Source organism: Danio aesculapii, chromosome 1, assembly GCF_903798145.1.
Source record: "Danio aesculapii chromosome 1, fDanAes4.1, whole genome shotgun sequence".
In the NCBI taxonomy this organism is placed as follows: domain Eukaryota; kingdom Metazoa; phylum Chordata; class Actinopteri; order Cypriniformes; family Danionidae; genus Danio; species Danio aesculapii.
This window is the reverse complement of record NC_079435.1, coordinates 9,694,961-9,711,086: the sequence shown is the minus strand read 5'-3', so window position 1 is coordinate 9,711,086 and position 16,126 is coordinate 9,694,961. Positions and strand designations below refer to the sequence as shown.

The window sequence follows — 16,126 nt, the reverse complement described above, 5'->3', positions numbered from 1 at the left end:
GCCATCCATCCATTCTCTTTTCCATCCATCCATTATCTTTTCCATCCATCCATCCATTATTTTTCCATCCATTCATTCATCCATCCATATATTAATTTTTTCCATGCATCCATCCATTCATTATTTTTTCCATCCATCCAACCATCCATTTATTAATTATTTTCCATCTATCTATCCATCCATCCAGTCAGCCATCCATCCATCTACTAATTATTTTTTCCATCCATCCATCCATTCATTATTTTTCCATCCATCCATCCATCCATTCACCCATATATTCATTTTTTTCCATCCATCTCTACATTCATTATTTTTTCCATCCTTCCATCCATCCATCCATCCATCCATCCATCTACTAATTATTTTTTCCATCCATCCATCCATGCATCCATCCATCCATCCATTCATCTATTAATTATTTTTTCCATCCATCCATCCATCCGTCCACCCATCCATTATTTTTATATCCATCCATAAGTCCTCCTACCCATCAGTCTATCCATCCATAACATTCATCTCTAAATTATTTTATTCCATTCATCTATATATCCATCCATTATTTTTCCATCCATCCATTTTTATTTTTTCCATCCATCCATAAATCCACCCACCCATTAGTCTATCCTTCCATAACATCCATCCCTTCATTATTTTTCCATCTATCTATATATCCATACCTCCATTCATTATTTTTCCATCCATCTATCCATTCATAAACCTACCCACCCATCAGTCCATCCATCAATAACATCCATCTCTTCATTATTTTTAAACACAACTATACACCTCACCCACACACCAATCCATCCATCCAATTTTTTTTTTATTTGCATTTAATTACATGTATACTGAGTGTATTTCTTTTACCATTTATTTACAGTGTTTATTTATATGACTGCCACGTTATGATTAATGCATTTTCTGATTCTATTGTATTATTTAAGAATATACAGTGTTGTTTTTGTATTTGTTTTTGTATTATTTAAGAATATACAGTGTTGTTTTTGTATTTGTTTTTGTATTATTTAAGAATATACAGTGTTGTTTTTGTATTTGTTTTAGTATTATTTAAGAATATACAGTGTTGTTTTTGTATTTGTTTTTGTATTATTTAAGAATATACAGTGTTGTTTTTGTATTTTATTATATTTATATCAACACCAATTACACTGCCATCTGACAGAGAACAAAACTGAGGTTTCACAGCTATCTAGTATAATAAATGCATACATGGAAGTCCTCTATCCCTAAAAGCTAAGCTTTGCACCAATTCAGAAATCTCATGGTATATTTTGTAAGGCTTCTCAGAGTGAACAACAGTAACCAAGGGTGGAGTTTAACAGAGGGTCACTGGAGTGTTAAACTCAGAGAGAGAGAGAAGAAGCAGGATCCGTTTTGTTGCATCAGACTCATATTGTGCTTGAGTTCACAGACAGCCAGTCAGTCAGGCAGGGTCAGGTCTTGGTTTTCCCCCTTTTCAATCTCCAGTCACTGCCTCTCCCCGGTCTAGCGCTCTTTATCAGATCAGTCAGTGGACAGGAAAGCCCCTTTGGCCTTTCTCACACCGAGCACACGGACCACCAACAAAAACAACGAGCATTTCTTCCCCAATAAGATGTGACAAGAAAAAGGCCAAGTGAAAATTGAAGAACAGCACGAAAAGGGCTCTTATTACTTTTAAAAGAGTGTTTGACGGGAGGCGCGGCAAGCCAAACCAAACATTTTTCCGACACACATATGCCATGGCATGCAAGATGTGATGCATTTTTTTTCCTTGCCCAAATCAAATTAATACACAGCGCATTCTTTGGCTTGGCCGGGACACAAACTTGCTTGATTGGTATTTCGAGAGTATGCGTGCGTGTTTTTGGCAGGACATCTTCGCTCCTTTACTGACTGTACGGATCTCCTTTCTCCAGAGAAATACGACGGATGACTTGGAAAAAATATTATTTGGTACACATGCAAGTGATCAATGGAAATATATGCAAAGTATATATATACTTAGATTTGACACACACACACATATATATATATATATATATATATATATATATATATATATATATATATATATATATATATATATATATATATATATATATATACAGTTTGTCATATGCAACGTTTTAAAAAATTTGGAAAAATTGCTGATTACAAATGTATTGCTTTCACTCATTCATTTTACTTCGGCTTAGTGCCTTTATTCATCAGGGGTCACCATAGCGGAATGAACCGTCAATTTATCCAGCATATGTTTTACACAGCGGATGCCCGTCCAGCTGCAACCCAGTACTAGAAAACACCCATACACTCTCACATTCACACTCATACACAACGGCCAATTTAGTTTATTCAATTCACCTATAGAGCATGTCTTTGGACTGTGGGGGAAACCGGAGCCCCTGGAGGAACGCCAAAGAGGAAAACCCACGCCAACATGGGGAGAACATGCAAACTTTACACAGAAATGAAAACTGACCCAGTCGGGACTCGAACCAGCGACCTTCTTGTTGTGAGGCGACAGTGCTAACCATTGAGCTACCGTGATGCCCCATATTGTTTTCAACGATTGTTATTACAAACATACATGTTCAAATACATACATATTGTCAGGATTCTGCCATTTCGGTCTTGTTAATTCTTGTTTTGATGACAGAGTCCAGACACTAGACACTTGTCTTGTTTGTTGTGTTGCACTCATATCCTGTCTTGGTCGGTGTCTCTTATCATTGTTCTAACGTTATTGTCTTTGTAGTGAGGCTCGGTTCATGCATGCTTGCTTGCTCTTGTTTGCGTTTGCTTTGTCCGTGGTTGAATTATTTGTTGCATATATGGAATATATTTCCTATATGTCAAATCCAAATATGAACGTGTATCTCACATATTTACTTTGCATATGAGCAGGATCCAAAATGAACCCTCACCAAGTGCCAAATGCGGATAAAAACTGGCTCTGGTGAGTAAATAAAACTAAATTTCTTGCCAGTTTGCTATGGTTTAATTTTCTGACTCACCGATAAGCAACGTGAGCCATTCAGATTAAAAACATACAAACCACGCACTCAAGAAGACATCCGTCAAACTATTTTTTTTCTCTGTGGAACATTTGAATCAGTCAGTCATTTTTCAGGATGGCTTTTCTCCAGAACTCTCTTTATAACTCTTGTTTTTATGGGGAGGTTTAGTTCTCCTCTCTCGTCAGCGTTGATTTCTATTATTCCCTATGCCACTTAGCACTGAAATCATAAGTAAAATCCAGTTCACAGGGCACTTACAGTCAGATGACACACATGAGACTCACCTCTCTCGCAGTTCTGTCCAGAGTAGCCGTCAGGACAGGCGCAGTGGTATTTGTCTGGTCCTGTGTTACTGCAGGTGCCGCCATTGAGACACGGCAGCAGTGTGCCACAGGTGTTCAAGTCTAAATCACACAAAACAATGCAAGTGACTCAGGTGGAATGAAACAGAATTAAAGAGAATATAAGAGAATTGTAAAACAGTAGGATTGAACCGAAATGAATGGAATGGAATAAAATGGAATAGAACAGACTTGAATGAAAACAACATAGAACATTAGAACAGAACTGAATAGAATGGGGTAGAATACAACAGAACAAAATAGAACAGAAAAAAAATGAAACGGGATAGAACTAAACATTGTAGAATAGAACAGAACAGAATAGAGTACAATAGAATTGAACAGAACTGGATAAAATGAAACAGTATATAAGAGTGGAACAGAATAAAACAAAATAAAGACAAAATGAAAAACAAATCAAACAAAATGAAACTATAGAACAGAACAGAGTAGAACAGAAGAGTAATATAGAATTGAATTGGATAGAATAGAACAAAATACAATGAAACATAATACAAGATTAGAATAGCATAGAACAAAATAAACAGTTAAAATAAAAGAAATAGAATGAAATAGAACAGAATAGAGTACAACAGAAATGGATAGAACAGAATGGAATAAAATGAAACAGAATATAAGAGAAAAGAATAGAATAGAACAAAAAAGAACACAACAACATGACGTAGAATAAAACAGAACAGAGTAGAATAGAATTAAATAGAAGAGAATGGAATAAAATGAAACAAAATATAAGACAACAGAATAGAATACAACAAAAATGAACGCTACAACATGAAGTAGATTAAAACAGAACAGAGGAGAATAGAATAGTATAGAATACAACAGAATACAATAGAAATGTGAAATGAAACAGAACAGAGTACAATATAATAGAGTGCAATAGAAACAAAATATAGATAATAAAGAAACAGAATTAAGTAGAATAGAATAGAGTAGAATAGAAATAAATTGAACAGAGAGAAATAGAAGAGAACAAAATGAAACAGAACAGAGTGGAATAGAATAGAGCTCGATAGAAATAAATTGAACAGAGCGAAATAGAACAGAACAAAACGAAACAGAACAGAGTAGAAAAGAATACAATAGAAATTAATGGAACAGAGCAAAACAGAACAGAGCAAAATGAAACAGAAGAGTAGAATAGAACAGAGCACAATAGAAACAAACTGAAAGGAGCAGAATTGAATAGAACATAATGAAACAGAACAGAGTAGAATATAATATAATAGAATATAATATAATAGAATAGAGCACAATAGAAATTAATTGAACTGAGCGAATTAGAACAGAACAAAATGAAACTGAACAGAGTAGAATAGATTAAAACAGAAATGAATTAAATAGAGTGAAACAGAACAGAACAAAATGAAACAAAACAGAGCAGAATAGAATAAAGTCCAATAGAAATGAACTGAACAGAGCAAAATAGACCAGAACAAAATAAAACAGAACAGAGTAGAATAGAACTGAATGGATGAATGAAATAGAACAGAGTAGGTTAGAATAGAATAGAATAGAATAGAATAGAATAGAATAGAATAGAATAGAATAGAATAGAATAGAATAGAGTAAGAGTACAGTTAGGATAGTTAGATTACCTTTGTCGCAAAGCTGTCCTCCCCAGTTGGTGTCACACAAGCACTGCCAGGGTTCGACGCATGTTCCATGGACACATCCGGGATGAGGAATACACTGATCACAGTATTCACCCTGCCAGCCATACAGACACCTATGAAGGGCACAACATCACCTCTGTTTATAACACACACTTTTTGTAACATTGAGTACAATTAGTTTCTTAACTATTTCCATTTCTACTGAGCTGAAAAGAAACGTTCTTGCCTTTAAAGACCTAAATTGTTAAATCATGAGTAATAAATAAATGTGTGGATTTGTTTGCGTCTAATGAAGAGGCTCTACACTTTTTACTTATTTTTTACTTAGTCATACTGCCTTATAAGGACAGTAAGTGAGCTCACTTGGCTTTGGAACAGAGATATTAAATCCACATTGTGTATAAATAGATGCTTTATTTTACCTGCAGTCTCCAGGCACTTTACAGGAGCCATGCTCAATGCTGCAGCCCTGCTTACAGATAGCTGAGAAAACAAGAGAGAAAGAGGAACGTGGTTATCAGGAGCATCTGTGTGATCTCAGCAGTTCATCACACACACACATACACACTCTGCCAACATGATGTCATCTCTCCTCCCGTCCACTCATGTTTCTTCATGCGGGATGAATGAGAAAATAAACACTATTACAAAGATAAAATCCACCCTAATACTGTCGCAAGCCACTAGACACTAATACACACACACACACACACACACTGACTCACAGAAAGGATGTGTGCGTGAGCCAAAGCTTTGTTGTGATAGTGAAAATATCAAATAACAGCATCACTGAGGTCATCTACATCTACAGAGCAGTTGTAAGTCCAGTCTAAACAAGCTTGAATAACCTTTTTCCCATACTTTAGACCAATGAATATCTATCTATAAATTTTCCAGTGTTTTGTGATATACAGACCGAAACTAACTGCTTACAGCTAAGCATCTAAATTACACCTAATAGACATCCAAACACAGACGTCTTGGCTAAAACAAGCCTAAATTTGACTAGTCATCAAACAGATATCAAATACACACGTGCAGCCAGTCTAATCTATCTATTAGATTACTAGACTTTTATTAGATTGTCAACCCAAACATAGCCAATACATCTAGATTTGGATGTCTATTAGATGTATTTTAAACACAAAAGCGCTTGTTAGGAGCCCTCACATTTGAAAACAACATGTTCTAGCATTGGAACAGCATTATAAATCTGATAAACAGCCCCGTTCCTCACCAGTGTTGCATTCTGGGCCGGCCCATCCCTCCAAACAGGTCTTGTTTCCATTGTGATCGCAGGTATAGTGGCCAAAAAAGTCGTCTCTGGGCCGACAGAACTTATTACAGCCAAAGCCAAAGTAGTGCTCGTCGCAGGTCACCCGAATCTGGTACTGGAACTGAGCCACGGGACCATTATGCTTCAGAACCTGCCACTGACGGTTCGGGTTGATCATACCCGACTGCACCGCTTTCTCGATCACTTGTCCATTTATGCCTATATAGAAAAGAGCATTACATTATAGAGGACAGCTGTGGTTTAATGACACTTCTGTTTAGCTTTTGAAATTATGAACACCACTAACTCTCAAAACATGCGGATTTAATAACTGGATTTATGGTTGAGATGCTTCTGAAGCACAAAAGTACACTTTAGGCTAAATGTCTGTTCTATACTACAAAATTTGATGACTTTTGGACAACACACACAATAGAACAATCATAAAGGTTTCCTTCTATGATTTATACGTCATGTCCCTTACAGGAAAAACTACTTGAGCATCAAATGAACTTCACATGTGTGATTGAAACACACAAAACACATTTAAAACATATAAAATACAGTTGAAACACACAAAACACAATTGAAACACACATGAAACACACAAAAATAAATTTGAAACACACTTAGAGCACAAGAAACAAATTTGAAAAACATGGAACAGTTGAAACACACTTGGAACACACAAAACACATTTGAAACACACATGGAACACATATGAAACACAAAAGACATGAAACGCAAAACATTTGAAACACACATGGAACACAAAAAAACACATTTGAAACACATGGACAAATTGAAACGCACTTGGAACACAAAAACTACATTTGAAACACACATGGAACATAAGAAACACAAAAGACATGAAACATAAAGCATTTGAAACACACATGGAACACAAGAAAGTTATTTGAAACACAAAGAACGTGAAACACAAAACATTTGAAACACATGGAACAGTTAAAACTTGAAAAACTTGAAACACACAAAACACATTTGAAACACACACGAAAAACCGTTGAAACACACATGAAACCCAAAAGACATGAAACAAAACATTTGAAACACATGCAACACACAAAACATATTTGAAACACACATTGAATCCAAGAAACATATGAAACAAAAAGACATGAAACACAAAACATTAGAAACACAAATGGAACACATGAAACACAGTTAAAACACATGGAACAGTCGAAACGCACTTGGAATTTATTTGAAACACACATGGAACATAAGAAACGCATATGAAACACAAAAGACATGAAACGCAAAGCATTTGAAACACACATGGAACACAAGAAACACGTTTGAAACTCATGGAACACTTGAAACGCACTTAGAACACACAAAACACATTTGAAACACACAAAACACAGCTGAAACACACATGGAACACACAAAACACATTTGAAACACACAAAACACAGCTGAAACACACATGGAACACACAAAACACATTTGAAACACACAAAACACAGCTGAAACACACATGGAACACACAAAACACATTTGAAACACACAAAACACAGCTGAAACACACATGGAACACACAAAACACATTTGAAACACACAAAACACAGCTGAAACACACATGGAACACACAAAACACATTTGAAACACACAAAACACAGCTGAAACACACATGGGACACACAAAACACATTTGAAACACAAAACACAGCTGAAACACACATGGAACACACAAAACACATTTGAAACACACAAAACACAGCTGAAACACACATGGAACACACAAAACACATTTGAAACACAAAACACAGCTGAAACACACATGGAACACACAAAACACATTTGAAACACACAAAACACAGCTGAAACACACATGGAACACACAAAACACATTTGAAACACACAAAACACAGCTGAAACACACATGGAACACACAAAACACATTTGAAACACACAAAACACAGCTGAAACACACATGGAACACACAAAACACATTTGAAACACATGAAACTCAGTTGAAACACACATGAAACACACAAAACACATTTGAAACACAAAAGACATGAAACTCAAAACATTTGAAACACACATGAAACACACGAAACTCATTTGCAACAAAGGGAACAAATGTGAAACACAAAACAAGTAAAACACACATGAAAAATTAGCTGTTTTGGAATATTATCATGTAAATAATTTGATTATTCACACACAAAATTTACCAGAACCACACATTTTGTGTTTCACATGTAGTTTTAATATTTGATGCTTATTTGTTTTGTGGGGGGTTTTCGGTAGGAGATTCCAGGCTGTTTAAATTTGAAAGTTTATAGACTCAAATTATGGCTAATATCTCATTTTGAGTTTCAAAGCTGGGCTCAGAATAACAATATGATGATTTATATGACCACATGTGGCAATAAAAGTTTTATAAACATTCTCTTAAATGATTTAGACTCTTTAAACCAAGTCTTTTGAAGCAATTTGACAGCTTATCATAACAAACATTCTCACCTTTTACTGTAAAGTAAACATTAGAGTAACCTGGACATTTTAAGACATTTAGAATGAAAAAATCATAAGAAAATAATAGTAGCGTATTTAATTTTTTTGGAGGTGAACTGGATCTTTGAGAGTTGTGTAACATGCTCTTTGTTTACTATTGTTCAATAATGGTGTAGTAATTTTTTCGAGCCAGGCCAAAATCCAGCATGGCGGTGAGGTATTTGGCTGAGGGGCTGTAAATTGTGAGAGGAGCATGTGAAGTGTGTGCGGCTCGTGGTTCGGCATAACTGACTGTCTTTCAGAAACACAGGAGGATAGACAACAGTGTCAGACGAACACGCACACATTGGAAACATCACACTGTAGTGCAAGAGAGAAGACTGTAATATTTCTGATTTCTGCCAGCTTACAGTACACAGAATAAATGAAGTGCACTGAATAAATGAAATACAAAGCATAATCTCATACAATATATAATAAATATAGTGTATATTCTTCTTACAGTATACATTGTCTACCGTAAAGTCTACCGTATGCAAATATACATATATTTACATATTTAATATACATAGTAGGCACAGGACATGTATTACTGCTAAATTAGTATTACTATAGAATACCACGGTTTCTGAAGTGCTTTATTTCTGTTCAATCATCTCAAAATCAAGGTAAACAGCAGCTGAAAGAGTCAGTTGACTGGTCAGGTTCACTGCTGTCTAATTTACTAGTGTGTGTGTGTCTGTGTGTGTACTGAACAGCGACTACAAAAGCTGGACTCGTGCTAAAAACTACTAGACATGTTGGTGTTAAGTACAAGTCAATATTTGCACTCCTGTTCGGATTTGGCACACATTGTTCACTTAGATCTGAAAGGGATAAACAATAAAAGTCGACTATACTACACACACACCTTTGATTTTTACACAATATTTCAAGTAACGAGCACAACTTCCATCGTTCTGACTGCTGTACGTGCGTGTGTTTTCTCAGGCTTATTAAAATGTGTTTAAAAGACCGATGATGAATGCAAACAGGTGCAGACAGCGGTTTAGTAACAGGATGTGTTTGCCAGGCATCCACAACACGCACACACATACAGATATTACCACACACGAACAGTAAGCTGTTTTTACATGCTCTCTAGCTTATTGTCACTCTGTAACTATTCAAACACACAATCAGAAAAGATACTCACTGCCAGTGCTTGAGTCATTATTGAAGTCCAACGCCTCCACAATCAGCGTATACGACCTCTGAAAGACAGAAAAGACACATGAAAACACCAATACACACAATTACATTACAAATCATCTAACAAAAACATCATGTCTCAAAGGATTAGTTCACTTACAGCATGAAAATCTCATGATAATTTTACACAGTGCCCCGTAATTCAAGACGTTACTTTCTTTCTTAGACAAAAAAATATTATTTTCTTTTTTTTTTGGTTGAGGAAAACATGAAGGATTATTCTCTATTCACGAGTTTACGGATCACTTTACAGATATTTGAAATAAAAGAATGTGGATATTTGGCATGCTGTCCAAGGATAGGGATCTGAGCTCGGAAAGAGACCCTAAAGCCGCGGTCACACTGCACTTTTCACCCCATAGACTTCCATTTATACTCACACGAATGTGGCAGACCGGAAACGCAAGCTTGTGCGACAAGTTTCGCGGTTCGCTGCATTGGAAAGTTTAAGCTTCGTGAACTCTGACCTGCGTAATAGCATCACATTATTCCATGAGACCAATTAAAGATCAAAACATGACCTTTCTGGACAGAATTTAAAACATGGACCAATCGCTCGCTTTTTTAAATGTCTAATCATCTTGTTCAATCCTGCTCCACTTCGCAGTGCTGTACAACAGCATTTCACATGCACAAATGCTAGTGTGACCACGGCATAATTTGTGTTATTGTGAGAAAGAGAGAGATAGATGTCTTTGGTCCCCACTAATTTAAGTAGGTATTGGGTTTGAAGGTGTGGAGCTGGGGTGGAAGAGGGATGTTGAAATTGGAGAGAAAAAAGGAGGTAGGACATGCTTGGTTATTCATAGGGGTTTGGTCTTGGATAATAGAATGATTGTCAACAATGAACTGGCCTTTTCAAAACATCTGCACTTGCTCCTGAAATTTATTTAGAAAGCATCACATTGTGGATGTTTGGTCTTCGGTGGTTTGAACTTTCAAATTGCAGATTGAATGCAGCTTCAAAAGGCTCTAAATGAGCCCAGTTTAGTACAGTAATAAAGGTTTTACCTCACAAATACACTGGTCCTTTTCAGTTACTCTTAAAAAAAAACCTGAGTTAGTGCAAGATGAGATTTTGTGGGAAAGAAATATCGATTTTTGACGTATGAACAAATACACAGACGTTATTGTCTATATTTTCATTTTCCTTCGGCTTAGTCTCTTATTTATCAGAGGTCGCCACAGTGGAAGGAATCCCCAACTATTCCAGCATGTTTTACAAAGTGGATGCCCTTCCAGCTGCAACCCAGTACTAGGAAACACCCATATTCTCTCACATTCACATACACACTGATACACTATGGCCAATTAAGTTTCTTCAGTTCACCTATAGCGCATGTTTTTGAACAGTGGGGGAAACCGAAACTCCACACAGAAATGCCAACTGGCCTAGCCAGGACATGAACCAGCGACCTTCTTGCTGTGAGGCGACAGTGCTAACCACTGAGCCACCATGCTGCCCTAATTGTCTATGTATAAATTGATAAAGTATAAAAAGATTGATTGGGTGATAGCACAATATTAATCTTATCCTCCATTTTAACATACTGCTATATAATATGGTGATGCATATACAGTATTAGTATTTGTATTTTTATTAACTGAAAATCAATGGACTAAGCCCAACTTGGTGGACCCACAATTCAGTTCGCAAACGCTTGACTTCACTCCATTCAAAGTGAATGAGAAGTGTTAACCCTGTGTGAATCAAGGGGGTGCAAACACTACCAAGTGCAATCAAGTGCAAACACTATCAAGTCAGATATCAGTGTCACCCACTGTAGAACTGTGGAGATATGTTAATCAGAAGCCCTGTAATGCCAAATTCTTTTATTCAAGACCGGCCTAAATGCGGTCAAAATATCAACACAAAAGCATTCTCCTCAAACAATTCAATATTTAACATTTTTAAAATAAAATCCCTCCAAAACATATTGAAAATTGTATTTTTTTTTTGTTAAAGGTCCCATAAAGTGCTTTGAAATGTGCATTTTATGTGATGTTTGACGTAATCTCAACCGAAACATGAAGAGAGGGTGGGACATAGTGTAGCTCCTCCCCTTTTTATAAAAAACAGCCAAAAGTGTTTGCTTTATCACCGCTCTGCCAGTGAGAGTGGTTGAGCATCAAATAAAAAGGGGGCGGGGCATGTCAGATACTACAGAGCATTTGATTGGTTATTATTTGATGTTAAACTGAAGTATGATCCATTTAGGGGGAAGTGACAAACTGCAAGATTTACATGTTTATATTAATTTTATATCTTCTAAATGCAAATTTTGTCACTTTGCTAGCTTATACAGTAAATATCCTAAAAACTAAGAATACAGATACTAACATCTAAAAAACTTTATTTATATTTCATGGGACCTTTAATATTACATCCATAATGATTACAAATAAATGTTCCTAGAATGCTTGAGAAATATTAATGTTCAATAGTAATGAATCACTCTGTTTTATCAGCAGACATCACTGAACTATTTGCACTATCTCGCTCCTCATCGACTGAAGACAAGTGACAGGACGAGCAGGAGAGTGAAAGAATGCGTGAGAAAAACTCAACAGGAAGTTTGTGAAAAATGAAAAGCACGTTTGAGACGTGGGTCTGGTTGTGAGAACAGCTTGGTCTATGGGTCGGTGCTTTCTGAAATGACCTCACACACACACAGTAGCTCTTCCTGCCTCTGCAGATTGAGGGATCTACAGGCCTTTATGAGGTTTAATCCATGCAGACACACACAGAGAAATGAAGGTGCAGTCAGACGAGTGTGTGGAGCCACACAGGCCATTCAGAGTTCAAACTCAACACAGGAATCATCCGCAAGTGACACCTCTGTGATTTGAACTAGAGACAGGGTGAGAAAAGCATGAAGAAGCTCGCGGACAACATTCACTTCACACACTGTCAGAGATGTTCGTTTGAGTTTATGCAATATTTGCAGTTGAAGTATTAGCCCCCGTGTATATATTTCCCCCCAATTTCTGGTTAACAGAAAGTTGTTTTCCAGCACATTTCTAAACGTAACGGTTTTAATAACTGATTTCTTTAACTTTGCCATGATGACAGTACATAATATTTGACTAGATATGTTTCGTGATACTAGTATTCAGCTTAAAATAACATGTAACTAGGCTTAACTAGGTTAATTAGGCAAGTTAGGGTAATTAGGCAAGTCATTGTATAAAGATGGTTTGTCCTGTAGACAATCAAAAAAATATATAGCTTAAGGGGGCTAATAATATTGACCTTAAAATAGTTTTTAGAAATAAAAACTGCTTTTATTCTAGCCAAAATAAAACAAATACTTTCTCCAAAAGAAAAAAATATTATAGGAATACTGTTAAAAATTCCTTGCTCTCTTAAACATCATTCAGAAAATATTTGAAGACAAAAAAGGCTAATAATTTAGACTTCAAATTAATATTTACGTATTCAGAAACCCATGTTAGTAGCGACACTGGTGGCAGCTTAGTGAATTGCAGTCTAAAATGTTTTACTGGTGTATGATTCAGCAGCCTGATTTCTCACAGTGATATACTGATAACAAACATCCAAAATATGATGGTAACAAAGCATCCAGACGTCCTGCTGAGAGCGATGTTTAGATAAAAGGGTAAATCTGTGCTGCGTTCTTTCACCTAAATAACAAATGAAACGCAAAAGAATGACAGGTTATGAAGGCATTGTGCTTGTTCAAGCTCGGAAATTCACCCACAAAATGTTGACAAATGAAGGGATTAAAACTTGTCATTGTATGACGATGGTTTGTTCTGTAGACATTCAAAAAATATGTTGCTTAAGGGGGCTAATAATATCGACCTTAAAATGGTTTTTTTTATTCTTTTATTCTTGCTGAAATAAAACAAATAAGACTTACGCCAGAAGAAAAAATATTATAGGAATACTGTGAAAAATTCCTTGCTCTGTTAAACATCATTTGGTAAATATTTGAATTAGAAAAGCGCTAATTATTTTGACTTCAACTCTATATCTTTAATATTTATGTATTCAGAAAGCCTTGTTACTAGCGACACCGGTGGCAGTTTAGTGAACTGCAGTCTAAAAACGTATTATTGCTGTATCATTCAACAGCCTGATTTCACACAGTGATATATTGATAACAATATGATGGTAACAAAACATCCAGACATCCTGCTGAGAGCGATTTTTAGATAAATGTGTAAATCTGTGCTGACAGATGACAGGTTATGAAGGCATTGTGCTTGTTCAAGCTTGAAAATTCACCAACAAATGTTGACAAATGAGGGGATTAAAACTACACTGTTATTAAAGTTTTATTATAAAGTCTGCTTTATATTCAGGCTTTCATAGCCGACCTTCTCTAAAAAGTTGAGGGGAGTTACATTTTTTTTACTTTTATTAAAACTGTACACACATAAGCAATCAAAAGCAATTAATATATAAAAAGTTTTCATGTTATGCTACTGGTGGACAGCAGCAACCCCGAAATGAGATGCAGATTCAGAGTTCCACATGAGGTGGCTATTAATTGGCAAATGATATAAATAGTACGTACGTAAACATTAGGTGAGCAGGTTACATTCTAAGCCCGTGTCCTAATAATCATGTAGCGTGACGAGATTTGCAGTGATAAGCAATTTGGCTGTTTGCACCAGACAAAACACAACAGAAATTGAAATACAGCCATTCAGAAGCACAGAATATGCACTCACTCACGAAATGGTAAGGTTTATAATCTAATTAATACATATTAAACATTATTAAATGTACATGATGAATCACTGATATATGTTGGCTTGCACTGAAGTTCCATTTCAAATTTTTTATTTCAGTAGTATGGCAATAAATGTCTAGTAAAATAGCATTCAATCTAACATTATTAGCATTGAACACTGAATACATTGAAGCACATGAGGTGTCCCTCACAGTTTTCTGTTGTTCAGCTGCAAGAAATAGAAACCGTTTCTAAAATATAAATTGCAGGTGAAATATTAAAAACTCTTTTTAATATGGAAAATATTCCTTCTTCTTCTATCGCGTGCCGTTGCTTTATTTAAAACACGACTTAAGTCAGACTTTAGGCTCAACAGTCAGCCGTTGGTGTTGTCAATCTGGCAACCTTCGCTTGCGTTTGTTTTAAACCAGGTGTACAATACCTACTTGAACCACTGGGTGTCAAACTTACATCCTGCATTTTAATAGTATGTACAGTATAAAGAACATTTACCTTTTAACATCAAATTATAACATCTAAATAACCTTAAGAACGATACGTTTTTTAAAGTGTTTATGGCTATTTGCATTATTATTCTGTAACATAATCATTATATAATCAGTGGCATAAAATGATCTCAAAATGACAATAATATCGCTTATCGCACCAATTTCTGACAATATACTGCACAACAAAAAATCCTTATCATGACAGGCCTAGCATTCATTCATCCATTTTATTTTCTGCTTAGTCCCTTTATTAATCTGGGGTCACCACAGCGGAATGAACTGCCAACTTATCCAGCATATGTTTTACGCAGCGGATGCCCTTCCAGCTACAACCCATTACTGTGAAAAGGCCTAGCATCAACTATAAAAAATAAACATGCACTTGCTGATTGATTGGTTGATTGATTGAATGATGACACTTTTCACAGCATTTCCTATTATATTTAGCAACCAAAAACAAAATTTAAATGTTAAAACGAAAGGTCAATATTATTAGCCTCCTTTCAATCGTTTTTTGTTTACAAAACAAACCACTATTGTCCAATGACTTGCCTAATTAGCCTACTTTGCCTATCTTCAACTATATATTACAATCAATAGTTCTCACACCAACAATATCCACAAAAGTGAACTCAGAGTGAATGCAACGTGAATGACAAAGATGTTATGACTAAAATAGACAATATAAATGTTATTATTAAATTATTATAAAAATGTACCCCAAAGAACCAATGATCACCTAAAGAAGCCTTTCAGAGAAGGTTTACAGAAGCAATCCTGAAGTCCAGTTTCCAGCTTTTTCAAGTTCACTGACAGCAGGGCGCAAGTTACCAAGACACGCTCATAAACATCCAAACACAAACCCTGCATGTCCATCAGACCACATCGATCCGAACACACACA

The 16,126-nt window shown here is 35.8% G+C and overlaps 1 protein-coding gene across 2 annotated transcripts in view; it reads right to left on the bottom strand.

The window, feature by feature from the left end:
* jag1a (jagged canonical Notch ligand 1a) overlaps nt 1-16,126 on the bottom strand; it is a 52,644-nt gene that overhangs the window by 31,266 nt on the left and 5,252 nt on the right. For both annotated transcript variants that reach the window (XM_056456533.1, XM_056456534.1), the window contains exons 3-7: nt 9,956-10,013; nt 6,236-6,493; nt 5,421-5,481; nt 4,981-5,111; nt 3,305-3,424 (exon numbers count right to left, since the gene is read on the bottom strand). In XM_056456533.1, the coding sequence (XP_056312508.1) occupies nt 3,305-3,424; nt 4,981-5,111; nt 5,421-5,481; nt 6,236-6,493; nt 9,956-10,013 (628 nt within the window). The remainder of the gene's footprint in view (nt 1-3,304; nt 3,425-4,980; nt 5,112-5,420; nt 5,482-6,235; nt 6,494-9,955; nt 10,014-16,126) is intronic.